Consider the following 27,191-nt stretch of genomic DNA (forward strand, 5'->3'; position numbering starts at 1 on the left):
TCACACACTGTGTGTGCATGTGTTTGTGTGAGAGGTCCTGTTGCATACTAGGTGTGTCTGTCTAAGCCAGGGGCCCTGCTGCACGCTGGGTGTGTGTGTGTGTCTGTGCCATGGGCCCTGTTGCACGCCGGGCGTACGTGTATCTGTGCCGTGGGCTCTCTTGCACTCCAGGTGTATGTGTGTCTGTGCCATGGGCCATGTTGCACGCCGGGCATGCCTGTGTTTGTGCCAGGGGCTCTGTCGCACGCTGGGTGTACATGTGTCTGTGCTGTGGGCTCTGTCACATGCCGGGTGTACGTGTGTTTGTGCCAGGGGCTCTCTCGCACGCCAAGCGTGCCTGTGTCTGTGCCAGGAGCTCTGTCACACGCCGGGTGTACGTGTGTCTGTTCCGTGGGCTCTGTTGCACGCCGGGTGTATGTGTGTTTGTGCCAGGGGCTCTGTCGCACGCCAGGCATGCCTGTGTCTGTGCCGTGGGCTCTGTCGCACGCCAGGTGTACATGTGTCTGTTCCGTGGGCCCTGTTGCATGCCGGGTGTACGTGTGTCTGTGCCAGGGGCTCTGTTGCACGCCGGGTGTACATGTGTCTGTGCCGTGGGCTCTGTCACATGCCGGGTGTATGTGTGTCCGTGCCAGGGGCCCTGTCGCACGCCGGGCGTGCCTGTGTCTGTGCCAGGATCTCTGTCGCACGCCGGGCATGCCTGTGTCTGTGCCGTGGGCTCTGTTGCACGCCGGGTGTACGTGTGTTTGTGCCAGGGGCTCTGTTGCACGCCAGGCGTGCCTGTGTCTGTGCCAGGAGCTCTGTCGCACGCTGGGTGTACGTGTGTCTGTTCCGTGGGCTCTGTTGCACGCCGGGTGTATGTGTGTTTGTGCCAGGGGCTCTGTTGCACGCCAGGCGTGCCTGTGTCTGTGCCGTGGGCTCTGTCGCACGCCAGGTGTACGTGTTTCTGTTCCGTGGGCTCTGTTGCACGCCAGGTGTATGTGTGTTTGTGCCAGGGGCTCTGTCACACACCGGGCATACGTGTGTCTGTGTCGTGGGCCCTGTTGCACGCCGGGTGTACGTGTGTCTGTGCCAGGGGCTCTGTTGCACGCTGGGTGTACATGTGTCTGTGCCATGGGCTCTGTCACATGCCGGGTGTATGTGTGTCCGTGCCAGGGGCCCTGTCGCACGCCGGGCGTGCCTGTGTCTGTGCCAGGAGCTCTGTCGCACGCCGGGCATGCCTGTGTCTGTGCTGTGGGCTCTGTTGCACGCCGGGTGTACGTGTGTTTGTGCCAGGGGCTCTGTCGCATGCCGGGCGTGCCTGTGTCTGTGCCGTGGGCTCTGTCACACGCTGGGTGTACGTGTGTTTGTGCCAGGGGCTCTGTTGCACGCCAGGCGTGCCTGTGTCTGTGCCAGGAGCTCTGTCACATGCCGGGTGTTTTCCTCCCCCCTCTCCTCCCCCCTGCAATTTCCTCCCAGCTGCTTCCTGCTGCTGCGTTCCCCCTGCCCCCCCACATGCTCCTTCCCTCTCTCCTCCCCGGGGGGGGGGCTGGGAACTCCCCCCCTGCTCTGCCCCTCCCCCGTCACACCCCCTCCTCGACCCGCCGGGCACCACGCTGCCGGGGCCCAGGCAGCCGAGCTCCCCCCGCCATGGTGAACCCCAGCAGGTGGATGCCAGGTAGGGGGTGGGGATAGGAGCAGGGGGCAGGGCTGGGTCGGTTTCCCCTCCCTGGGCTCCCTCTGTGTCTGGCTCTGTTCATGGGGTGGGGGGGCTCCCGGCAGGGGGTGCTGTGGGGAGTGGGGCAGGGCTGATTGTGGGGTGGAGAGGGTGGGGGGTACTGGCTGTGGGGGGAGGCTGGCTGTGGGGCTGGCCATGGGGTGGGAGGCACTGGCCATGGGGCACTGGCCGTGGGGTGGGGGGGCTGGCCGTGGGGGCCTGGCTGTGGGGTGGGGGTGCTGGCCGTGGGGGGCTGGCCGGTCATGGGGGCCTGGCTGTGGGGTGGGGGGTCTGGCCGTGGGGGGCTGGCCATGGCGGGTCTGGCTGTGGGGAGCTGGCCATGGGGTGGGAAGCACTGGCCATGGGGCACTGGCCGTGGGGTGGGGAGGCTGGCCGTGGGGGGCTGGCTGTGGTTTGGGAGGCACTCGCTGTGGGGTTGCTGGCCGTGGGGGGCTGGCCGGTCATGGGGGGCTGGCTGTGGGGTGGGGGTGCTGGCCGTGGGGGGCTGGCCATGGGGGGCTGGCTGTGGGGTGGGGGTGCTGGCCGTGAGGGGCTGGCCGGTCATGGGGGGCTGGCCGTGGGGGGCTGGCTGTGGGGTGGGAGGCACTCGCTGTGGGGGGGCTGGCCGTGGGGGACTGGCCATGGGGTGGGGGTGCTGGCCTTGGGGGGCTGGCCGTTGGGGGGGGCGGCCATGGGGGGCTGGTTGTGGGGTGGGAGTGCTGGCTGTGAGGGGCTGGCCATGGGGGGGGCACTGGCTGTGGCAGGGGGCCGGCTGTGGGGGTCCGGCTGATTCCCCGGGGTATTTTTAGCTGGGGTTTCAGTAAATCTGAGGCTGTTTTTAAATCGGCTAAAAATGCGAAAGGGAAACAAATAGGAGAAGTGAAAGTGCCGGGGGGGCTTCGCCAGGCCCGGCCCCCCAGCCCGGCGTGGGGCGCCCGCTCCCGCCGCAGGGCCCGGCCCCCGGCGAGGGCGAGGGGGCAGGCAGGCTTGTGTCCGGGGCTGGGAGGCAGGACTCCCCCAGGCCCCCCGCCCCGCCCCGCCCTGCGGCGGGCAGTTCCACAGGCCAGTCCTGCAGGGCAGAGCTGGGATGGGGGAGGGGCTGGGCTGCCGGGGGAGGGGGGGGAGACACGTTCCTCGCCCCCAGGCGGCCCCAGGGATGGAGAATGCTGATGGGGCCCGGAGAGCGAGACGAGGGGGGGCGGGAGGCCGAGGCTGTCACAGCTTGGGAACGTCAGGCCATGACCTGCGGGACAGGCCCCCTGGCTGTACCCTGCCCCCCCAGCCCCCCGCCGTACCCCAGCCCCCCCCAGCACCAGGCCCCAGCCCCCTGCCGTACCCCAGGCCCCCCCAGGCCCCAGCCCCACGCCGTACCCCAGCCCCCCCCCAAGTCCCAGGCCCCATCCACCCCGCTGTACTCAGGCCCCCTGGCACCAAGACGTGGGCCCGTCCCCCCGTCCCCCCATAGCCAGTCCCCGGGATCCCCAGAATGGGGCCTGCCCCCGCCCCCCCGCCCGTCTGTTTCGGGGTTTGTACCAGTGACTCAGTCCCTCATGCAAATGAGGCAGCAGGTGGCTCTTGACAGCCCCGGGCTCCGGGCCCACTTGCTCCCAGGGCCGCGGAGCCAGCCGAACAGCCGGGAGCTGGGGGACCGTGTCTGCGGCCTGGGGGGCAGGGACCCCCTTAGGGCTGGCCGGCGGCTTGGAGAGGAAGGGGTTAAATTCTCACCCAGGAGGTAATTCCTGGGGGGTGCTTGGCGGGGAGCAGGGTTGGGCGGGGCGGGGGGAGTTGGCTGGGTTATGGGTCACCCCCAATTTGAGTTGGTGGGGGAGGGGCTGGGGGAGGGAATCTGACGGGGCGGGGGTTGGGCTGAAGGTTTCCATCTGTGGGAGGGGGGAGCCCCAGCCAGAGAGCACCGAGCGGGGGAGGGGAAAGGGCCCATGTCCCATCCCCACCCCAAGGCTGGCGCCCCCTAGAGGGGACAGGCCCCATGTTCCATTCCCCCCCGCCTGGGGCTGGATCGGGGCCAGTTCTGTGCCCCACCGCAGCGAAGGGACCCGGCCCCCCCGGCTGGACGCTCAGTCTCAGGGCTTGTCACTGAGCAGCCAACAGGAGCCCGGACTCCTGGGTTCTCTCCTGGCTCCGGGAGGGGAGTGGGGCCTAGTGGTTAGAGTAGGGCGGGGGCGGGGGGAGCCAGGATGCCTGGGTCCCAGGCCCGGTTATTCATCGCTCCCCGTCTCTCTCTCTCTAGAAATAAGAATGTCTAAGCCTCTGGAGCTGGAGAAGGCGCGAGTGCAGCTGCATGGGGAGCACACAGGTACCCCCGAGACCCCACTGGGGGCTGCCCCCCGACTCCCTGCTGGGGCTGCCCCTCACTGGGGGCTGCCCCCCTCCCCCCACCAGTCTCTCCCCTGCAGCGGAGCTGGCGAAGGGGGTCGGGAACGAGTCCCTTAGCAGGCCCTGTGGGTGCCCTGGTTTGGGGGGCCCAGTGTTGGGGGGCAGGGCCCTGGGCGGGGGGTTGTGAGGGTTTGATCCCGCTGCGGGGGGCAGGAGACGAAGGTTCATTTTCTCTCTTGTTCCAGACACAGAACGAAACGGCCCTGACACAAACCATCAGGTGAGTGAGACGGGGGGGCTCTGTGGGGGGGAGCGTGGCAGGGGCCTGAGAGGTGGGGGGGGGCAGGGGGAGGGCGGTGGGGGAGCAGTGGTGTTGGGGGAAAGGGAGAGCGTGCAGGGCTGGGGGGTCACGCTGGGGGAGTGCACTAGGGTTGTGGGGAGCATGGGGGCAGAGGAGGGTCCCCATCCCCCCACTGACTCGGGGTCCCCCCGTCTGTCGCAGACCCAGCAGAGCAAACCAGCCCCATTCTCCCCGGCCCCCACCGGCCCCAGCCCCAAGGTAAGAGCCGTGCCTGGCGGGGGGGCCAGTGGGGGGCAGTGCCTGGCGGGGGGGGCCGTGCCTGGCGGGGGGACAGTGCCTGGCTCGGGGGGCTGGCGGGGGGGCCGTGCCTGGTTCCCAGGGGTTTCCACCCCCCCCCGTTCCTGTTTTTGCTCGGTTGGCTGGCTGCGGGCGATGACTCAGGGGGGTGGGGGTGGGGGGAAATCCCGGGGCCCCCGGGGCGGCAGCAAAACAGGAAGCGGCTCAGCGGGCGGGGGGGGCGGGAGAGAGCGCGAGCGAGCGAGCGCCCCACCCCCCCCGCCAACCCCCCTCCGCAAGCTGGGGAGCTGACCCCCCCCGGAACCTTGTCAGGTAACCCTGGTCCTTCCCCCCCCCTCGCAGCTCCCCAGCCCGGCCCCCCCATATGCCCCCCCTTGCCGGCGGGGCCGGGGGAGGGGATCTCCCCGCCCAGCACCTCAGGGTTTCCGGGGGGGGGGTGAGTCTGGCTCGGGGGGGAGGGAGAAATCAGTGTGAGAACAGCCCAGGCTGGCCTGGGGCCAAAAGTCTCACCCCACCTGGCCCCCCTCTGACCCCTGGCCCCTCCGCTCCAACTCCTCTGCCAAGCCCCCCCCCAACTCCTGACCCCCACCCTTCAACTCTGACCCCCCCCGGCCTCCCTGTGACCCCTGACCCCCCGCCATGTCCCCTCTGACTCCTGACCCCCCCCAGGTCCTGCTGTGACCCCGACTCCTACACTCCAACCCCCCTTCCAGGCCCTCTCAGACGCCCCCCACCAGACCCCAGCTGTGACCCTTTACCCCCTACCAATGCCCCGCCCTGCCCCCCAGTGCCCTGCCCCCCTGACCAGTCTCTCCTCTCCCCCAGATCAAGGCGGAGGACCCCCCAGCCCTGCCTCCAGCTCCAGCGCCCGCCCCCCCGGCCCAGCAGCCCCACCTGCCCCAGGCCCAGCTCATGTTAGCCGGCAGCCAGCTGGCCGGGGTGAGTGGGGGCCCCCGGTGGCGAGGGGGGTGTTGGGTCAGGGGCCTTTCCCCTCTAGGGGGCGCCAGCCCGGGTGTGGGAGGCAGGGAATGGGACACGGGGCCTTTCCCCTCTAGGGGGCACCGGCCTAGGGCTGGGGGGGCGGGGAATGGGACACGGGGCCTTTCGCTTGCAGGGGGCACCAGCCTGGGGGTGGGGGGCGGGGAATGGACACGGGGCCTTTCCCCTCTAGGGGGCGCCGGCCCGGGGGCTGGCTCAGGGGGCAGGAAACGGGGCACAGGGCCCTTCGCCTGCAGGGGGGCGCCGGCCCGGGGTGGGGGGCAGGGAATGGGACACGGGGCCTTTTGCCTGCAGGGGGCGCCAGCCCAGAGGTGGGGGCCGGGAAATGGGACATGGGGCCTTTCCCCTCTAGGGGGCACCGGCCCGGGGTGGGGGGCAGGGAATGGGACACAGGGCCTTTCCCCTCTAGGGGGCGCCGGCCTGGGATGGGGGCCGGGGAATGGGACACGGGGCCTTTTCCCTCTAGGGGGCGCCAGCCAGGGGGCTGGCTCAGGGGGCAGGAAACGGGGCACAGGTCCCTTCACCTGCAGGGGGGCGCCGGCCCGGGGCTGGGGGGGCGGGGAATGGGACACGGGGCCTTTCCCCTCTAGGGGGCACCGGCCCGGGGTGGGAGGCAGGGAATGGGACACGGGGCCTTTCCCCTCTAGGGGGCACCGGCCCGGGGTGGGGGGCAGGGAATGGGACATGGGGCCTTTCGCCTGCAGGGGGCGTCAGCCCAGAGGTGGGGGCCGGGGAATGGGACATGGGGCCTTTCCCCTCTAGGGGGCGCCGGCCCGGGTGCTGGCTCAGGGGGCAGGAAACGGGGCACGGGGCCATTTGCCTCCAGGGGGGCGCCGGCCCGGGGCTGGGGGGGCGGGGAATGGGACATGGGGCCCTTCGCCTGCAGGGGGGCTGGCTCCCGGTTGGCTCGGGGGCAGCGGCATGTAGGTGGGGGTCCCAGGCTGGTGCCCCGGGGCTAACGGGGGTGGGGGCTGCTTTGCCGCTTGCTGGCGCTTCTGGCGGGGACGCGCTGGGACTAACCTGCTGCTTCCCCTCCCCCCGCGCCCCCCGCGCCCCGGCTCGCCCGGCCCCCAGCTGACGGCCCTGATGCCTGCCCAGCAGCAGCTCCTCCTGCAGCAGGCCCAGGCGCAGCTCCTGGCCGCGGCCGCTGCAGCCAACGCCGCCAGCCAGCCGCCGGGGGGCGAGGCGCCCCAGAGCCAGCCGCAAACGCCCCAGCTGGCTCTGTCGCAGCCCATCCAGCTCACCGCGCAGGTAAGGGATGGGCCCCGCGGGGGCGCTGCATTGCATGGGGCACTGTGGGGTCACTGCATCGCGCTGGGCACTGCGGGGTCACTGCATCGCGCTGCGCACTGCGGGGGTCACTGCATCGCATGGGGCACTGCGCGGGGTCACTGCATCGCGCTGGGCACTGCGGGGTCACTGCATCGCATGGGGCACTGCGGGGTCACTGCATCGCGCGGGGCATTGCGCGGGCGCTGCATCGCACGGGGCACTGCGGGGGCGCTGCATCGCGCGGGGCACTGCGTGGGGTCACTGCATCGCACGGGGCACTGCGGGGGTCGCTGCATCGCTCGGGGCACTGCGGGGGTCGCTGCATCGCGTGGGGCACTGCAGAGGGGGCTGCATCGCACGGGGCACTGCGGGGGCGCTGCATCGCGTGGGGCACTGCAGAGGGGGCTGCATCGCACGGGGCACTGCGGGGGCGCTGCATCGCACGGGGCACTGCGGGGTCACTGCATCGCGCGGGGCACTGCGGGGGTCACTGCATCGTGCGGGGCACTGCGGGGGTCACTGCATCGCGCGGGGCACTGCGGGGGTCGCTGTATCGCGCTGGGCACTGTGCGGGGTCACTACATCGCACTGGGCACTGCAGGGGGGCTGCATCGCACGGGGCACTGCGGGGGTCACTGCATCGCGCGTGGCACTGCAGGGGGCTGCATCGCACGGGGCACTGCGGGGTCACTGCATCGCATGGGGCACTGCGGGGGTCACTGCATTGCGCGGGGCACTGCGCGGGCGCTGCATCGCACAGGGCACTGCGGGGGTGCTGCATCGCACGGGGCACTGTGGGGGTCACTGCATCGCACGGGGCACTGCGGGGGGCGCTGCATCGCACGGGACACTGCATGGGGTCACTGCATCGCAGGGGCACTGCGGGGGCGCTGCATCGCACGGGGCACTGCGCGGGGTCACTGCATCGCGCGGGGCACTGCACGGGGTCGTCGCTGCATCGCACAGGGCACTGGGGGGTATCACAGAAGTGTGCTGGGCACTGCAGGGGGGTCACTGCATCACACAGGGCATTGCGGGGGGTCGCTGCACTGCAGAGGGGGTCGCTGCATCGTGCTGCGCACTGGGGGGAATCACAGAAGTGTGCTGGGCACTGCGGGGGGGGGTCACCGCATCGCACCGGGCACCGTCGGGCATCACTTCACTGGGCTTGGCATTGCAGGTTGTCACTGCATCACACTGGGCACCCCGGGGGGGTCACTGCATCATGCTGGGCACTGAAGGGGGTGTCTGTGTCGCACTGGGCACTGTCAGGTGTGTCACTGCATTGCACCAGGCACTAAGGGGTGTCACTGCACTGGGCTTGGTATTGTAGGTGGTCACTGCATCGCACTGGACACCATGAGGAGGGCACTGCATCCTGCTGGGACCATGGGGGGCGTCACTGCAGGGCGCTGGGCATCTTGGGGGGTGTCTCTGCATCGTATGAAGCATGGGGGGGTCACTGCACCCAGCTGGGCACTGCAGGAGATGTCACTGCACCGCGCCGGGCACTGCAGGAGGGTCACTGCACCCAGCTGGGCACTGCAGGAGATGTCACTGCACCGCGCCGGGCACTGCGGGGGTGTGTGTGTGTCACTGCATCTTGCTGTGCACCATAGGTGGGGAGAGCAGTCAGTTGCCATGCACCATGGCCGCACCATGGCTCTGAGCCCCACACGGCGCCAGGCCCTGCCCCCCATCTCCCCCCTGACCCTCTCTCTGTCCCCCAGGACATCCAGCAGCTCCTTCAGCTCCAGCAGCTGGTGCTTGTCCCTGGGCACCACCTCCAGCCGCCCGCCCAGTTCCTGCTGCCACAGGCCCAGCAAGGACAGCAAGGTACAGCCCCCCCCCCGGGCACGGCCCCCCAGCCTCTCCCCCCCCAGCCCTCCCCAGTGCCCTGCCCTCCCCACCGGGCACGGCCCCCCAGCCTCTCCCCACCAGCCCCCCCCAGCACCCTGCCCTCCCTGCCAGGCACGGCCCCCCAGCCTCTCCCCACCAGCCCCCCCAGTGCCTTCCCCCCCAGCTGGGCAAGGCCCCCCAGCCTCTGCCCCCCAGCCGCTCCTGCAGCATTCGGCCAGGGAGCCCTCTAGCACCAGCTCCCACGCACCACCCCAGAGGGGCAGCATCTCTGCCCGGGCGAGGGGTCCCTGTATGCCCAGCCCTGCGCCCCTCCAGAGGCAGGCGCATTGCAGGGGCAGGGTGCCCGGGCTCACTCTCTCTCCTCTCCTGCAGGGCTGCTCCCGACACCAAATCTCTTTCAGCTACCTCAGCAAAGCCCGGGGGGGCTCCTGCCAACTCCCCCCCGCGCCGGGCTGCCCGCACAGGTGAGCCGGGTGGGGGGGGCAGAGGGGTTGGTATCCACCTCCCACCTGTCTGTCCGTCCATCCCCCCGACCCCCATCCCTCTGTCTGTCCGTCCATCACCCCCCCCACACCATCCGTCAGTCCATCCGTCAATTTCCCCCCACCCCTATCCGTCTGTCCCTGTCCATCAGCCCCACAGCATCCATCTGTCCGTCCGTCCATCTCCCCTCACACCATCCATCTGTCCGTCCGTCCATCAGCCCCACACCATCCGTCTGTCCGTCCATCCATCTCTCCCCACACCATCTGTCTGTCCGTCCGTCCATCAGCCCCACACCATCCGTCTGTCTATCTCCCCCCACACCATCCATCTGTCCGTCTGTCCATCTCCCCCCACACCATCCATCCGTCCATCTCCCCTCACACCATCCGTCTGTCCATCCGTCCATCTCCCCCCACACCATCCGTCTGTCCTTCCATCCATCAGCCCCATACCATCCGTCTGTCCATCTCCCCTCACACCATCCGTCTGTCCATCCGTCCATCAGCCCCATACCATCTGTCTGTCCGTCCGTCCATCAGCCCCACACCATCCGTCTGTCCATCTCCCCCCACACCATCCGTCTGTCCGTCTGTCCATCTCCCCCCACACCATCCGTCCGTCCATCTCCCCCCACACCATCCATCTGTCCGTCTGTCCATCTCCCCCCACACCATCCATCTGTCCTTCCATCCATCAGCCCCATACCATCCGTCTGTCCATCTCCCCTCACACCATCCGTCTGTCCATCCGTCCATCAGCCCCATACCATCCGTCTGTCCGTCCATCCATCTCCCCCCACACCATCTGTCTGTCCGTCCGTCCATCAGCCCCACACCATCCGTCTGTCCATCTCCCCCCACACCATCCGTCTGTCCGTCTGTCCATCTCCCCCCACACCATCCGTCCGTCCATCTCCCCTCACACCATCCGTCTGTCCGTCCGTCCATCTCCCCCCACACCATCCGTCTGTCCGTCCATCCATCAGCCCCATACCATCCGTCTGTCCGTCCATCCATCTCCCCCCACACCATCCGTCTGTCCGTCAGTCCATCAGCCCCATACCATCCGTCTGTCCATCTCCCCTCACACCATCCGTCTGTCCATCCGTCCATCAGCCCCATACCATCCGTCTGTCCGTCCATCCATCTCCCCCCACACCATCTGTCTGTCCGTCCGTCCATCAGCCCCACACCATCCGTCTGTCCATCTCCCCCCACACCATCCGTCTGTCCGTCTGTCCATCTCCCCCCACACCATCCGTCCGTCCATCTCCCCTCACACCATCCGTCTGTCCGTCCGTCCATCTCCCCCCACACCATCCGTCTGTCCGTCCATCCATCAGCCCCATACCATCCGTCTGTCCGTCCATCCATCTCCCCCCACACCATCCGTCTGTCCGTCTGTCCATCAGCCCCACACCATCTGTCTGTCCATCTCCCCCACACCATCCGTCTGTCCGTCCATCCATCTCCCCCCCCACCATCCATCCGTCCCTCCATCCATCAGCCCTACACCATCTGTCCATCCGTCCATCTCCCCCCACACCATCCGTCTGTCCGTCCGTCCGTCCATCACCCCCCACACCATCTGTCTGTCCGTCCATCCCCCCATCCAGCACGGGGCATGAGGTCTGTGCTGGCTGCTGGGGTGCATGGATCCCCCTGTCTCCTGTGCCCCCCAGTGACCCCCTGTCCCCCCCAGCCAGTGACTCGGCCGGGCCTCCCCGAGTCCCACCTTGCGCACCCCCAGCCCCCGAAATGCCTGGAGCCGCCAGCGCACCCCGAGGAGCCCAGCGACCTGGAGGAACTGGAGCAGTTCGCCCGCACCTTCAAACAGCGCCGCATCAAGCTTGGCTTCACGCAGGTACAGCTGGGGGAGGGGCAGCCAGGACGCCTGGGTCCTCTCCTAGCTCCGGGACGGGGGCCTAGTGGTTAGAGCAGGGGGGCTGGGAGCCGGACTCCTGGGTCCTCTCTTGCTGCGGGGCCTTGCTGCTGACTGTGACACCCCTGCCCCCCACAGGGCGACGTAGGGCTGGCCATGGGGAAACTCTACGGCAACGACTTCAGCCAGACGACCATCTCCCGCTTCGAGGCCCTGAACCTCAGCTTCAAGAACATGTGCAAGCTGAAGCCGCTGCTGGAGAAGTGGCTCAATGACGCCGGTGAGGGGGGGGACAGCTGGGACCTCTGGGAGGGAGGTCTGGGCACCCTGGGGGGCCCAGCTGGTCATGACTGGGACTTTGTGGATGGGCAACACAGAGGGGGGGTATCAGGCTTTGGGCTGGGGGACTCCTGGGGTGGAGGTCTGTGTGCTGGGTGTCTATGGGCTTTGGGGCCCAGCGGGTGGGTCAGGGCGGGGCTGGGAGTCAGGACTCCTGGGTTCTCTCCTGGCTCTGGGAGGGTAGTGAGTCTGGTGGGTTGGGACCGGGATGGCGCAGGCTGGGGGCAGGATAGTGGGGGGCCTGAGTGAGTGGTCTGTGCGCCCCCCAGAGACCATGTCGGTGGACTCGACCCTCCCCAGCCCCAACCAGCTGAGCAGCCCCAGCCTGGGCTTTGACGGGCTGCCGGGCCGGCGGCGCAAGAAACGGACCAGCATCGAGACCAACGTGCGCTTTGCCCTGGAGAAGAGCTTTCTCGCGGTGAGCCCCCTCGGAGAGACGCCCCCCCACCCCCAGCCTCACTTGGACCCCAGAGACCCTCCGCCCCAGGAAGACCCTTCCTGGAGAGACCCCCCCATCCCCCTGGGGAACCCCCTCCCATGGGGCTCCCTGCCATCCCGCTGCGTTGCGAGGGACCCCCATTGTAGTGGTGGTCTGTCATCTGTCGGTTCCGTCAGCCTCTGCACCACGGGACCGGAGGGGACCTCATGGGAGGCCAATCCTTAAAAAGGCTCCCGAGGGGACCCCGGCAATTCCAGGCCGGCGAGGCTGACTTCAGTCCCGGGCACTCTGGCTGAAACCATCGTGAAGAACATAGACGTTGGGGAAGAGTCAACAGGGCTTTTGTGAAGGGAAATCAGGCCTCCCCAGCCCACCAGAGCTCTCTGAGGGGTCAACGAGCGTGTGGACAAGGGGGGTCCAGTGGCTATAGTGTACGTGGTCTGTCAGGAAGCCTCTGACAAGGCCCCTCACCGAAGGCTCTTAAGCAAAGTGAGCTGCCGTGGGATAAGAGGGCAGGTCCTCTCATGGATGGGTAACTGGTTAAAAGATAGGAAACAAAGGGGAGGAAGAAATGGTCAGTTTTCACAATGGAGAGAGGTAAATAGTGGTGTTCCCCAGGGGTCTGCCCTGGGCCCAGTCCTATTCAACATACTCATAAATGATCTGGAAAAAGGGGAAGACAGTGTGTCACGGGCTCCCAGGCCCCTGTGCTCGCTTGGCTCCTTGCGGCCCCTGGGAGGAACCCCCAGTGTGACAGCCCTTCTTAGAATCAGATTCATAGACTCTAAGCTCAGAAAGGACCATCATGATCATCTAGTCCGACCTCCTGCACAACGCAGGCCACAGAATCTCACCCACCCACTTCTGCGAAAAACCTCTCACCTCTGTCTGAGCTATTGAAATCCTCAACTTGTGGTTTAAAGACTTTGAGGAGCAGAGAATCCTCCAGCAAGTGACCCGGGCCCCACGCTGCAGAGGAAGGTGAAAACCCCTCAGGGCCTCTTCCAATCTGCCCTGGGGGAAAATTCCTTCCCGACCCCAAATATGGCAATCAGCTAAACCCTGAGCATATGGGCAAGACTCACCAGCCAGCCCCCCAGGAAAGGATTCTCTGTAGTAACTCAGATCCCACCCCATCTAACATCCCATCACAAGCCATTGGGCCTATTTACCGCTAATAGTCAAAGATCAATTAATTGCCAAAATTAGGCTAATCCCATCATATCATCCCTTCCATAAATTTATCAAGCTTAGTCTTGAAACCAGATGTGTCTTTTGCCCCCACTGCTCCCCTTGGGAGGCTGTTCCAGAACTTCACGCCTCTGATGGTTAGAAACCTTCATCTAATTTCAAGTCTAAACTGCCCAATGACCAGTTTATATCCATTTGTTCTCGTGTCCACATTGGTACTGAGCTTAAATAATTCCTCTCCCTCCCTGGTATTTATCCCTCTGATATATGTATGGAGAGCAATCCTATCTCCCCTCAGCCTTCTTTTAGTTTTGGTTTGGCTAAAGAAGCCAAGCTCTTTGAGTCTCCTTTCATAAGACAGGTTTTCCATTCCCCGGATCATCCTCGTAGCCCTTCTCTGTACCTGTTCCAGTTTGAATTCATCCTTCTTAAACACGGGAGACCAGAACTGCACCCCGTATTCGAGACGAGGTCTCACCAGGGCCTGGTGTAACGGTGCTAATGCCTCCTTATCTCCACTGGAAACGCCTCGCCTGATGCATCCCAAGGCCGCATTCGCTTTTCTCCCGGCCCCATCACATCGGCGGCTCATAGTCATCCTGTGATCAACCAATACTCCGAGGTCAACTTGGGGGTCAACTCTCCGGGGTTGGGCCCTCTGGCTGCCTCCTGGAACCGCACCTCCAAGCCCCCAGCAGCCTGGCTCTGCCGGGGCCCCCTCAGGGAGTCCCCTCGCTCTGGGCCCCCGGGGCTCCCACCCCCAGAGGGAGCAGCGCCCCCCGATCTCTGGCTGCAGGGACTCCCCATCAGTGTCACACAGGAGGGTTATTGAAGGTCTGGACCCAGCCTGGGCAGTTCTCGGGGCCCTGGGGCCTGGCCAGTCTCAGCCCCGCCCAGCTGGGTCTGTCCCCGTCCCCATGGGCTGCAGCTGCTCCTTGTCCCCAGCCCAGCCCCCTCCTTCCAGCTGATCATCTGTTATCGTCTCCCCCACCAGCCCCTCCTCTGTCCTTTGTCTTCGGTCCCAGATAAACAGGCCGCTGGGGCCCCTCTCGTCCCTCCTTTGTTCCCCCCTGCAAGGACTTGGCTGGTCAGGGCCGCGGGCCCCTCTCTCCTCAGCCCATTGTCCCCCCACTGGCCAGATCCGGCTGGCTCCCAACCTGGGCTGGGCCTCCCCGTCACCAGTCGCTGGGTCCCCCATCTCCAGGCCGGTGTCTGGGGTCCTGGCTGCTAAACGAGGTCACACCTGGTCCCCTGCAACAACAAACCCCCTCCCCCTCCCCCAACCTTGTTACACATGCAGCACACAGGGAAACTGAGGCACACACAGTGTTCATGCAAAACACTAAGAAAATCCCCCACTTTGTCACATCTTTCCCCCCTTCGAGTCTGAACTGAGCGGGGTCACTCCAGCCGGTGACCAGGGGAAGTTCAGGCCCCCCTCTCCGGGACAAAGCATCAGCTATAACATTGGCACTCCCCTTAACGTGGACCACCCCCATCTCATACTCCTGGAGGGACAGACTCCACCTCAGTAGCTTGACGCTGGCCCCTCTCATCTGGTGCAACCGCAGCAGGGCGAGTGGTCCAGGTACACCGTGAAGTGAGGCCCAAATAGATCCGGCTGCAGCCTTTTAAGGTCCACCACAGGGCCAGGCATTCCCTCTCTATGGCCACATAGCCCTGCTCCTGGGGCAGCAGCTTCCTGCTCCGGTGCCCGGTGGGGTGTCTCTCCCCCTTTGAACCAGCACCGCGCCCAGCCCTGTGTCTGGGGCATCGGTGAGCACCATAAAGGGCTTGTCAAAGTCTGGGCCCTTGACCAGATCCTCCTTCAGCGCACAGAGAGCCCTCGAGCACTGCCCGGTCCAGACCAGCTTGTCTGGCTTCCCCTTCTTGCATAGCTCAGTGATGGGGGCCGACACAGAGCTACAGTGGGACACAGACCTCCAGTGGTGCCCCCCCATCCCGATAAAGGCCTGGGCCTGTTTCATAGTCTGGGGAGCAGGCCAGTCTCTGATCGCCCCACCTTGGCCGGCTCTGGCTTTAGGCAGCCGCTTCCCACCTTGTGTCCCACGTACGACCCCTCTGCCATCCCCACCTTGCACGTCCCAGCCTTTACCGTCAGCCCTGCCTCCTGGAGGCGACTCAGCCCCCTCTTCACCTGGGATGCCTGGTCCTCCCAGGTCTGACTAAACACACAGAGGTCGTCAGGATATGGAAGGGCAGCGTCCTCGACCCTCCCGCCCCAGCATCTGATCCACCCAGCACTGACAGCCCCCCTGGGGCCGAAAGCAGGACCAGGAACGTGTATAGCCCCAGGGGTGGCGAAAGCCGACTTCTGTCTGGCATTGGGATCCAAAGGCACCTGCCAATAGCCTTTGGTGAAATCCCTGGTCATGGGGTACCGAGTCCCCCGCAACTTGTCTAGGATCTCGTCAGGCCTAGACATGGGCCGGCATCAGACACGGTGATGGCACTGAGCTTCCGATAGGCCACACAGACTCGGATCGACCCATCTTTCCTGGGGACCAGCCCCATGGGAGAGGCCCCCAGGGCTGGTGGGTGGCTGGATCACCCCTAAAACCAGCATGTCCCCAACCTCTCCCTCCAGGGCCTGGGCTGTGTTCCCCAATACTCTGAATGTGGAACACCTGATGGGAGGACGGGCTCCCGGCTCCACCCAGTGGACAGCTCGTTTTGTGAGTGCAGGCCGGTACGAATGCAGGGCCTCTCTGATCTCTGCCTGCCAGACAGGGGTTAGCTGGTCAGAGAGGGGAGTCCAGCAAGAGACCGGCTCTGGTCTCAGGGAAGAGACCCATGCAGGGGATCTTCCCCCTTCTCCCACTGGCCACACACGGCCAGGACCAGCCTCTCCCTGTCACAGTACGTCTCCATCGGTGGCTGTGAGCCTGGCTGGGCAGGTCCACCACATCGTTCTCCTCATTCAGCTGCTGGGTGACCTTGAAGGGCTCGTCTCAGGCAGCTCGTGGCTTATTCTACCTCACCGGACGAGACCCCTCAGCTGGTCATAGAACCATAGAATCTCAGGGTTGGAAGGGACCTCAGGAGGTATCTAGTCCCACCCCCTGCTCCAAGCAGGACCAATCCCCAACTAAATCATCCCAGCCAGGGCTTTGTCAAGCCTGACCTTAAAAACCTCTGAGGATGGAGATCCCATCACCTCCCTAGGGAACCCATTCCAGGCTTCACCTCCCTCCGTGTGAAACAGTGTTTCCTAATCTCCAACCTCGACCTCCCCCACTGCAACTTGAGACCATTGCTCCTCGTTCTGTCATCTGCCACCACTGAGAACAGCCGAGCTCCACCCTCTTTGGAACCCCCCTCAGGTAGCTGAAGGCTGCTCTCAAATCCCCCCTCACTCTTCTCTTCTGCAGACTAAACAAGCCCAGTTCCCTCAGCCTCCCCTCCTAAGTCACATGCCCCAGCCCCCGATCATCTTCGTTGCCGGTGCCATAGGCTGAGCGGTCGTACCAGACCTTCTGCCTCCCTTGGGCCCTGGGGGCTAGGTTCTCCCTGGCCGGACCCAGGAGCTCAGCGAGCTGTTCCCGGAAAGTCAGGCCATGCTCCACCACTGATTCTCCATCGAGGGAGCCTTCCCCTCCCATCCGTCCCCCACGAAGCCCAGGGGACCCTTCACTCCCCTCCCATACAGCAGCTGCAAAGCAGAGACCCCTCTGGGTTCCTGGGGCACCTCCCGGTACGCGGACAGCAGGTGGGGTAAATACTTGTCTCCGTCCTGCGGGTGCCGCTCCATGAAAGTCTTCAGCATCACCGGCAGGGTCCATTAAATCTCTGAACCCACCAGCCCGTTGGACTGAGGGGGATACGCCCAGGCCCAAGTGGGCCGGACCCCACACTTGTCCCACAGGCACTGGAGTGGGGCTGACCCCTGGTCTGTAAGGACCTCCCGGGGGAACCCCCCTCGGCTGAAGATCGTCAGCAGCGAGTCTGCCGCGGTGTCTGCCTCGATGGAGGTCAAGGCCGCTGCCTCGGGGTAGCGGGTGGCGAAATCTACCCCCAGCAGAATGTATTTCTTCCCTGCCTGGGTCGCCCTGCTGTGGGGCCCCACGATGTCCATGGTCAGTCTCTGGAAAGGCTCCTCTATGATGGGCAAGGGTCTCAAAGCCGCTTTCCCCTTGTCCCGGGCCTTCCCCACCCTCTGGCAGGGGTCACAGGACCGGCAGTACTGCCGGCCGGCATCAAGGACTCCGGGCCAGTACAGGTTCTGCAGCGGGGGGCACCATGGGCTAGGTACAGTAGCTGGCAGCGGCAGTTCTGGGGGACCACCAGCTGCCTCCTGATTCCCCACCGTTCAGATTTTCCTCAGGGGCCCTTTCCCAGTACCAGATCCCTTCTCGCACAGGGATTTTTCCCTGCAGTCCTGCCCGGGGCCTTGCAACATGGGAGCCCACAGGGCCCTCAGCTTCTCCAAGGAGGGACCCTCCTGCTGCTCAGTCTGGAATTCAGCTGATGGATTTGAGGACCCAGTCCTTGTTGTCTGTGCCTCAGTTTCCCCACCTCAGGACAAAGCCTCAGTCTCAGCTCTCTTAAGCCCTGTCCCCAGTACTCACTGTCCCCTGTCCCCCACCCCCTGTTCCCAGTCCCCTGTCCACCCCCGTCCCCTGTTGTCGTCCCCACACCCCATTGGAGATTCCAGGCCCTGCTGGGTGGATCCCCGGTGCTGGGCCGAGCGGCCTGCCCTGACTCCAGCCATAGGCAATGTCCAGGACGCCATCTGGCCAGGTCTCCAAACCATCCCCCATCAGCACCTCTGCGGGTAGCTGATCCTGCACCCCAACTTCTTTGGGGCCCCCTTTGGCCCCCCATTTCAGATGTATCCTCGTTACAGGCACCTTAGCCGGGGTCCGACCACCCCCCTCAGTGTGAGGTATGCATTGGGCACTGCCTGGTCTGATCCGTCACCTCCGTGCCCGGGTCCCACTGCCCCTGGACCCCCCTTCCATCCGCCCCAGGGGTCTGGCGACAGACAGGCAGGTAATTGGAGCTTAGCAGCTCTTCCCTGGTGCTCTGGGGGCAGGGACCCCTCCGGGCTGGGCCGCTCCTGTGGTCACTGGTCCCTGCCCCTTCCTGACACCGGGTCTGGATCCTGTCTTAAACAGACACAGTCACTTCCCAGCCGCCATGCTGCAGGACCCCCCACCCCCACCCCCACCATCCCTCTGGTGTCTGCACAGGGATCGGAGCCACAGGCTGGGCGAATGGCTGCAGTGCGGGGGCCTCCCCCCAAGTCACGCAGCCCTCGGCCCAGGATCTCTCCCCCCATGCCAGTCTCCCCATTGACCACCCCCGTCCGCTTCCACTGGGGTCCGAGGGGCCTGAGCCCAGGGGTATAGGCAGACATATCCGCTGGGCTTGGGGTGGGAGCCGTCTGCACCCTCCCTCCCTAGCCAGCTCTGCCCCAGGGGCTGGTGGGTGGCTGCTTCCTCCCCAGGGTGAGACACAGCTCGACCTGCTGTCTCCCCTCCGCCACGTTAAGCCTTTGAGGTTCTCCTGGGCCAAGAGTCCCTGCGTCTCGGGGCCTGCGCCCCTCGGCCCTCTCTGCCTGCAGTGACCACATCTCTGGTCTCTGACGTCCCCTGGAGACGTCCGGCCCCCTCGGCCTCTCCTCCACCTCCGGGTTTCCCTGAGTCCGCGCCCCCCTGCGACACCTCGGTGGGTCCCAGCTCCTTTGCTGCGCGCCCCAATTCCAACCCACCGGGGCAGGGAACCCAGGCTGTCCCGGACTCCCAGGCCGGGGATCTCTCGGCTCTGTACTGCCTCTGGGAGGAACCCCTGTCACGGCGTCCCCGGGCAATGCTCGGGACCTGCTCCCCATGAAGCCAGGCAGGACTCTGGGGCAGTCGCCTTCTTGTGAGCAGCATGTCTGCAGGACACACAGCTCACCCAGCTTCCACCTTCCTGGGTCTGACCTCGGAGCATTCAGCCTCCTCTGCCCCTCCGTGTGCTTCCCACAGCCAGTCTGCCCAGGCTGGGTCTTGGGGGGGCCAGAGGGTCCTGCCCCCAACTCCGCATCTCAGCCAGCCAGTAAAACAGAAGGTTTATTAGACGACAGGAACATGGTCTAAAACAGAGCTTGTAGGCGCAGAGAACAGGACCCCTCAGCTGGGTCCATTTTGGGGGGCAGTGAGCCAGACAACCACGTCTGCACTTCACTCCATGTCCCAGCCAGCCCCAAACTGAAACTATCTCCAGCCCCTCCTCCTCTGTTCCTTTGTTCTCCAGCCCTTTAGCTCTCACCTTGCAGGGGGGAAGGGCCCAGGCCATCAGGTGCCAGGAAAGAGGGTGTCGGCCATTCTCTGCGTCCAGACCCCTGCACACACCTGCCCTCTAGGGCTCTGCAATGATCATACACCCTTACCCCACCCCCTAGATACTTAAGAACTGCCTAGGGGAAACTGAGGCACCCCCACACTATTCAGAGGAAACATTAAGAACAGTCCCACTTCGTCACAACCCCCCAGTACGACTAACCATCTCGGGGGTGCACTCCCCTGCGGGGTTAGGCCCTGGGCCTCACCACCTCCTGGGACCACACCTCTGAGCCCCCAGCAGCCGTTGCTCTGCGGGGGGCCCCTCAGGGTGTCCCCTTGCTCTGGGCACCTGGGGCCCCCACCTCCAGAGGGAGCAGTGCCCCCCGATCTCTAGCTGCAGGGACTCCCCGTCAGCATCACACAGGAGGGTTATTGAAGGTCTGGACCCAGCCTGGGCAGTTCTCGGGGCCCTGGGGCCTGGCCAGTCTCAGCCCCGCCCAGCTGGGTCTGTCCCTGTCCCCATGGGCTGCGGCTGCTCCTTGTCCCCAGCCCAGCGCAGACCCCTAAATCCCCTCCTCCACCAGCCCCTCCTCTGTCCTTTGTCTTCGGTTCCAGGTGAACAGGTCACTGGGCCCCTCCCTCCTCAGCCCATTGTTCCCCCCCAGCCAGAACCGGCTGGCTCCCAAGCTGGGCTGGGTCTCCTGCTCACCAGTCGCTGGGTCCCCCATCTCCAGGCCAGTGCCTGGGGTCCCGGCTGCCAGCTGAGGTCACACTTAGGTCTGTGCAGCACACAGGGAAACGGGGGCACACGCAGTGTTAATGCAAACCATTAAGAAAATCCCCCACTTCCGTCACACAGTGAGGTGAGAAATTTTGCAGATGATACAAAACTACTCAAGATAGTTAAGACCCAGGCAGACTGCGAAGAGCTACGAAAGGATCTCTCAAAAGTGGGTGGCAGATGAAATTCAATGTTGATAAATGCAAAGAAGTAGTGCACCTTGGCAAAGGTAGTCCCAGCTACACATATACAACGATGGGGTCTAAATTCGCTGATACCACTCACGGAAGAGATCTGGGAGTCGCTGTGGATAGTTCTCTGAAAACATCCATGTGCAGCGGCCGTCAAAAAAGCGAACAGAACGCTGGGACTCATTAAGAAAGGGAGAGATAATGAGACAGAAAATATCATGTTGCCTCCATGGGACGCCCACACCTTGAACACTGCGTGCGGATGCGGTCGCCCCATCTCAGAAAAGATGCATTGGATTGGAAAAGGTTCAGAAAAGGGCAACAAAAATGATGAGGGGGATGGAAGGGCTGCCATGTGAGGAGAGATGAGTAAGACTGGGCCTTTTCAGCTCGGAGAAAAGACGACGAAGGGGGGATATGACAGAGGTCTATACAATCATGACCGGTGTGGAGACAGTCAATAAGGAAGTGTTATTTACTCCTTCTCAGAACACAAGAACGAGGGGTCACCCAATGAAATGAATAGGCAGCAGGTTTAAAACAGACAAAAGGCAGTGTTTCGTCACCCAACGCACCGTCAACCTGTGGAACTCCTTGCCGGGGGATGGTGTGAAGGCCAAGACACTATCAGGGTTCAAGAAGGAAGTAGATAAGTTCATGGGGGCCAGGGCCAGCAGCGGCTGTTAGCCAGGCTGGGCAGGGATGGTGTCCCCAGCCTCTGTGTGCCAGGAGCTGGCAATGGTCGACAGGGCATGGATCGGTGGGCGATTCCTGGGTCTGGTCATTCCCTCGGGCGCACCCGGCATGGGCCGCTGTGGGCAGACAGGACACGGGGCTGGGTGGACCTTTGCTCTGACCCACCCGGCCGCTCTTCTGTTCCTCCTATGTCGCGGCCCCAGAACCAGAAGCCTACCTCAGAGGAGATCCTGCTGATCGCGGAGCAGCTGAACATGGAGAAGGAGGTGATCCGGGTCTGGTTCTGCAACCGCCGCCAGAAGGAGAAACGCATCAACCCCTGCAGCAGCACCCCCATGCTGCCCGCCCAGGGCAAGCCCCCCGGGTACGGCCCCCACATGGTACGTACCGACCCCTCCCCTGGGTACGGGCCCCCCGCATGGTACGTACCGACCCCTCCCCCGGGTACGGGCCCCCCCGCATGGTACATACCGACCCCTCCGCCTGGTACGGCCCCCCCCGCATGGTACGTACCGACGCCCTGGGTATGGCCCCCCCCGCATGGTACATACCGACCCCTCCCCCGGGTACGGCCCCCCGCATGGTACGTACCGACCCCTCCCCCGGGTACGGGCCCCCCCCGCATGGTACGTACCGACCCCTCCCCCGGGTATGGCCCCCCCCGCATGGTACGTACCGACCCCTCCCCCGGGTACGGCCCCCCGCATGGTACGTACCGACCCCTCCCCCGGGTACGGCCCCCCCGCATGGTACATACCGACCCCCCCAGGTACGGGCCCCACATGGTACATACCGACCCCTCCCCCGGGTACGGGCCCCCCCCGCATGGTACGTACGGACCCCTCCCCCGGGTACGGCCCCCCCGCATGGTACATACCGACCCCCCCAGGTACGGGCCCCACATGGTACGTACCGACCCCTCCCCTGGGTACAGCCCCCCCCATGGTACGTACCGACCCCTCCCCCGGGTACGGCCCCCCCACATGGTACGTACCGACCCCCCCAGGTACGGGCCCCACATGGTACGTACTGACCCCTCCCCCGGGTACGGCCCCCCCACATGGTACATACCGATCCCCCCAGGTACGGGCCCCACATGGTACGTACCGACACCCCGGGTACGGGCCCCACATGGTACGTACCGACCCCTCCCCCGGGTACGGCCCCCCCGCATGGTACGTACCGACACCCCGGGTATGGCCCCCACATAGTTTGTACCTAGCCCCCTGGTATGGCCCCCACATGGTACATATCGACCCCCCTGGGTACAGCCCCACATGGTACATACTGACCCCCCGGGTACGGCCCCCGCCTGGTATGTACCGACCCCCCCGGGTACGGCCCCCACATGGTACGTACTAACCCCCCCAGGTACAGCCCCCACATGGTATGTACCGAATCCTGGGTACAGCCTCCACATGGTACCTACTGACACCCCCCCCACATGGTATGTACCGATCCCCCCCGGGTACGGCCCTCACACTGTACGTACCCCCCCACAGTCCCCATATAGTGTGTACCCCCCATGGTCCTATCCCCGCATGCTATGAGCTACCCTCTCTGTAAAGCCCCCAGATGCTATGACCCCCCACCCTGGTACGTACCCCCGCCCAGCCCCCCATGGCGCCAACCCCCCCGCCCAGCCCTCCCGTGGTACGTACCGGCCCTGCACCTGGGGGAGAGCCCCCCCAGAGCTGGGCGCCTCGCAGCCCCTGACCCGGCTCTCCCTCTCTCTGCCCAGGTGACGAGCCCCGGCCCCGGCGGGAGCCTCCCGCCCTCCCAGGCTTCCAGCAGCCTGAGCACAACAGGTGCGTCCTGCCCCCGCGTTCCCGCGCGGCCCCGGCCCGGCCGGGGAGCCGGGCTAGCCCGCGAGGAGGCCGCTGGCCCTCAGGGCCCGAGCCACGGACCTGGGCCTCAGCTTCCGTGGGCCAGAGCCCCCTTCCTCAGGTGCCCGGAGCGGCCGTTCGGCAGGGAGAGCAGGCACCCGGGACGCTGCGCCGCGGGGGCTGCCGTGCGGCTCGAGCGAGACTCAGCGACCTCGGTGGGCTCGTCCCGTAGCGCTCCCCGGGGTGGCCCGGCGGAAGCGGGAGCGGCAGGAGGGAAGCGGTCTGCACTTAGCGTCGGGGCCCAGCCGCTCCCAGGCGTTCCTCAGGCCGCGTGGGATGGTGCCCAGGTGGCACACGGGGCCCGGTTCTGCAGCCTCTCCTTGCAGCCCGGCTCGGAGGTGTCGTTGTCGAAGAATCGCCACTTGCCGGCCTGTCGTGGAGCGCCCGGGGGGGGCGGGGGGGTGCTCTCCGGCTGGTTTTTGACTGTTACCATTCTTGACGTCTGATTTACGTCCATTTGTCCAGTCAGCAGAGTGAGACTGAGGCGCTTTATTTACGTAGGACCTACAGAAATGGGACCTGGTCAGTGCGGGGAGGCTGAGCCAGCGAGGCTCCCTGTTTACCTAGGACCTGCACAAACTGGACCTGACCCAGAGGGCCTAGATTGAACGAGTACTTGGAGGCCTGTGTCACCATAGGCTGGGCGGGGGCGGGAACTTTTTGGCCCGAGGGCCACATCGGGGTTCAAAATTGTATGGAGGGCCGGGTAGGGAAGGCTGTGACCCCTAAACAGCCTGGCCCCCACCCCCTCCCACTTCCCGCCCCCCTCCAAACTCCCAACCCATCCAATCCCCCCCTCTCCTTGTCCCCTGACCGCCCCCTCCCAGGATCCCCTGCCCCTAACCACCCCCTCAAGACCCCACCCCCATCCAACCCCGCCTGCTCCCTATCCCCTGACTGCCCCGACCCCTATTCACACCCCTGCCCCCTGACAGGCCACCCGGGACTCCCACGCCTATCAACTCCCCCCATTTCCCATCCCCTGACCACTCCCCCGCCCCAGAGCCTCCACCGCATCCAACCCCCCTGCTCCTGGTCCCCTGACTGCCCCCCAGGACCTCCTGCCCCAACCCCCCTGCTCCCCGCCCCCTTACCATGCCTCTCAGAGCACCAGGACCGGCCGCCGCGCAGTCTAGAGCACCGGGGCAGGCTGGCGGCCCAGGGCTGTGGGGAGGGGGTACAGCAGCGGGGGCCGGGAGCTCAAGGGCCGGGCAGGAGGGTCCCGCGGGCCGGATATGGCCCTGGATATGGCCCGCGGGCCGTACTTTGCCCACCTCTGACATACCTAAACTCAGCTAAGGCGGGGGTGGGCGGGTACGGGGGTGAGGCAGACCAAGGCGCTGTGTTTGCATAGGGCCTATGCAAACAAGGCCCGTGGGGATGAGCCGCTCCCTCTCCTGATCTCCGCCCCCGTCCGCCCCCACTTCTCTCTTGCAGTGACTACCTTGTCCTCGGCGGTCAGCTCCCTGACCCCCAGCCGGACGGGGGCGGGCGGGGGGCCCCCCGCCATCAATTCCGCCACGCCCCCCCCCACCAACAGCACCAACCCCAGCCCCCAGAGCAGCAGCCACTCGGCCATCGGCCTGTCCGGCCTGAATCCCAGCACGGGGTAAGCGGTGGGGGGCCGTGACAGGGACTGAAGGGGGTGGGAGGAACGACACTGCCCCAGGGTGGCACGGTAACTCCCCCTCTAAGGGGGCAGGTGCTTCCGGTGCCATGGGGGGGTGGCACCCTCGCCAAGGGGCCTGCAGCTAGGGCGGGTGGTGTTCGCGCCTCTAACCGATGATGTGGGGTGCTTGTGCCCCCCTGGCCATGGAGGGCCAGTGCCATGGGGAGGGTGTTGGGGGGTTTCCCCGGCTTAACCTGCTGCGTCTGGTTTGATTTTCAGAAGCACAGTGCTAGGGGTGAACGCGGGGTTAAACCCAGCGCTAATGGCCACCAACCCGCTGGCCACCATACAAGGTTCGTGGCACGAGCAGGCATGCCGCCATCTGCTCTGCCGGCCGGCCAGGGTGGACATGCCTGGGCATGTGCGAGGGAGTGGGTGTGAGTGTGGGGGCTCAGGAGCATATCTGGAGCCAGGTCTGTCTGGGGGGAACAAGTGTGACAGGCCAGGTGTAAGTGTGAGCTGAAACCCTGCCTTTGTGAGTGTGCAAGGAATCCCGGGAGAGCAGAGATCTGGGAGGTGTGTGTATGAGGAGTGTGTGTGTGGGGAGGGCGGACGTGTGCAGAGATTCGTGTGTGTTTGAGGACCAGGAGTGTGCGTGCGGGGAGGGCGGACGTGTGCAAAGATCCGTGTGTGTGTGAGGATTGGGAGTGTACATGCAGGGAGGGCGGACGTGTGCAGAGATCCGTGTGTGTGTGAGGATTGGGAGTGTGCATGCAGGGAGGGTGGACGTGTGCAGAGATCCGTGTGTGTGTGAGGATTGGGAGTGTGCATGCAGGGAGGGCGGACGTGTGCAGAGATCCGTGTGTGTGTGAGGACCGGAAGTGTGCATGTGGGGACTGTGGCTGGGGGCCAGATGTGTGTGTCGTCCTGGCAGTTGAGCGTGCAAGGAGTGTGTGAGGCCGGCCGGTGGCACCCCAGACACCCCCACCTGCTCATTCAGTCTGGGCCCCCCTCATCCCATCCATGGCCTATAGCCAGTGCCATAGTGCCCAGTAACCATCCATCCCATCCACTCACTAACCACCCCTCGCACACTGTGTCTGTTCTGTGTCGCACACGCGGGCCCGCTAGGGGCGCTGGCCCCATCCGGCCTGGAGCAGAGGCTCACTGGCTGGGGTGCAGGGTGAGGAATGTGACGCAGAGCCTTTCCCCGCTAGGGGGTGCTGGCTCCGATCCGGCCCCAGGGACTGGCTGGCTCAGGGGGGCAGGGAATGGGACACGGCGCCTTTCCCCTCTAGGGAGTGCCAACCCCAGGGCAGGGGGGGTGGCTGGTTGGGGGGCAGAGTGAGGAATGGGGCCTTTCCCCTCTATGGGGAGCATTCGGCCTGAAGGCGGGGGACTGGCTGGCTCAGGGGCGCGGGGAAAGGGGCACGGGGCTTTTCCCGTCTAGGGGGCGCCGGCTCCCGTCCGGCCCCAGGGCAGGGGACTGGCTGGCTCAGGGGGGCAGGGAATGGGGCTGTTCTCCTCCGGGGGGTGCCCTCTCCAGCTAATCTGCCAATCTCTCCGCAGCACTGGCCAGTGGTGGAACCCTGCCCATTACCAGTCTTGACGGCAGCGGTAGCTTGGTCCTGGGCACTACGGCCAGCACCCCGGGGAGCCAGAGCATTGTCACCTCGCCGCTCTTCCTGAACCACGCGGGGCTGCCCCTGCTGAGCGCCACCCCAGGGGGGTGGGGCTGGTCTCGGCCGCCGTGGCCGCCTCCCTGTCCAGCAAATCCCCCAGCCTCACCTCGTCCTCCTCCTCCTCCTCCTCCTCCACCTGCTCCTCTTGCAGCTCCTCCAGCGAGGCGGCTGGGCCGCCCCCAGGCCACGCCGGGCCGGCAGCCTCTGAGCCGGACAGCAAGACGGAGTGAGGGGCGGCCGGGCGCTGCCCACCGGTGCCGCGGAAGGAGGGAAGGCGGCAAGAGATGAGTGATAGCAAAACAAAACTGTCAGCAGCAGCCAAATGAAAAAATCAACCAAAAATAACCCAAAGCAGCCGAACCAAGGGACAAGAGACGGAGAAACCAAAAACGAATTCCCCCGGCATTGGCGATTCGTGGACGTGCTTTGAATTTCTTATTCCCTCCGACACACACCCAAGAAACAGTCCCAGCCGCAGTCTGTCATGGGATCTGCTGCTTTCCCCAGAGCCCCGGCTCCTGGGGTCACGATGCTGGAGCAGAATTGGAGCTTTCCTCGAGGAAGCAAGGGGGAAAAAAAGGAATCTCCAGCTCTGATGCGCCCGGGTGAAAATCTTGCGGCTCGTGACCCTGAAGGCGCCGAAAGCAGAAGGCAAAGAACCCAGAGTGGATTGCGGTTTTTGTTTTTGTTTCATTTGAAATCTGGTGATTTTCAACGGCAATCTCGCCTTTTATTTACCGTTCATTGAAAGTAGGGGGCTGTCCAGATGGGTGACTTGAGTCACTCTTCGGCCAGCAGATTTGGTTTTTGGAATTCCTTTTATTTGATTTTTCTCTGAGTGTTTATTGGACATTTTTTGGGGGGAAACATAAGGAAAAAACAGGTGGGCTTTTTTTGATTGCACAGGAAGAAGAAATAGGGGAAATAATATAAAAAAAAATCTCACACCAAAAAACCCCAACCC

At 65.1% G+C, this 27,191-nt stretch overlaps 1 protein-coding gene across 1 annotated transcript; it reads left to right on the forward strand.

The window, feature by feature from the left end:
- Nucleotides 1-1,634: 1,634 nt before the first annotated feature.
- On the forward strand, nucleotides 1,635-27,191 carry POU2F2 (POU class 2 homeobox 2). Its single transcript, XM_074938640.1, is given in 17 exon segments — nucleotides 1,635-1,654; nucleotides 3,942-4,007; nucleotides 4,273-4,307; nucleotides 4,530-4,586; nucleotides 5,451-5,564; nucleotides 6,699-6,875; nucleotides 8,627-8,732; nucleotides 9,129-9,220; nucleotides 10,944-11,105; nucleotides 11,262-11,403; nucleotides 11,732-11,880; nucleotides 21,254-21,430; nucleotides 22,792-22,858; nucleotides 24,374-24,545; nucleotides 24,825-24,898; nucleotides 26,115-26,273; nucleotides 26,276-27,191. Coding segments are annotated over 17 exon segments (1,938 nt in total). The 5' UTR covers nucleotides 1,635-1,647; the 3' UTR covers nucleotides 26,458-27,191.

The sequence above is a fragment of the Natator depressus genome, chromosome 24, assembly GCF_965152275.1.
Source record: "Natator depressus isolate rNatDep1 chromosome 24, rNatDep2.hap1, whole genome shotgun sequence".
Lineage (NCBI taxonomy): Eukaryota > Metazoa > Chordata > Testudines > Cheloniidae > Natator > Natator depressus.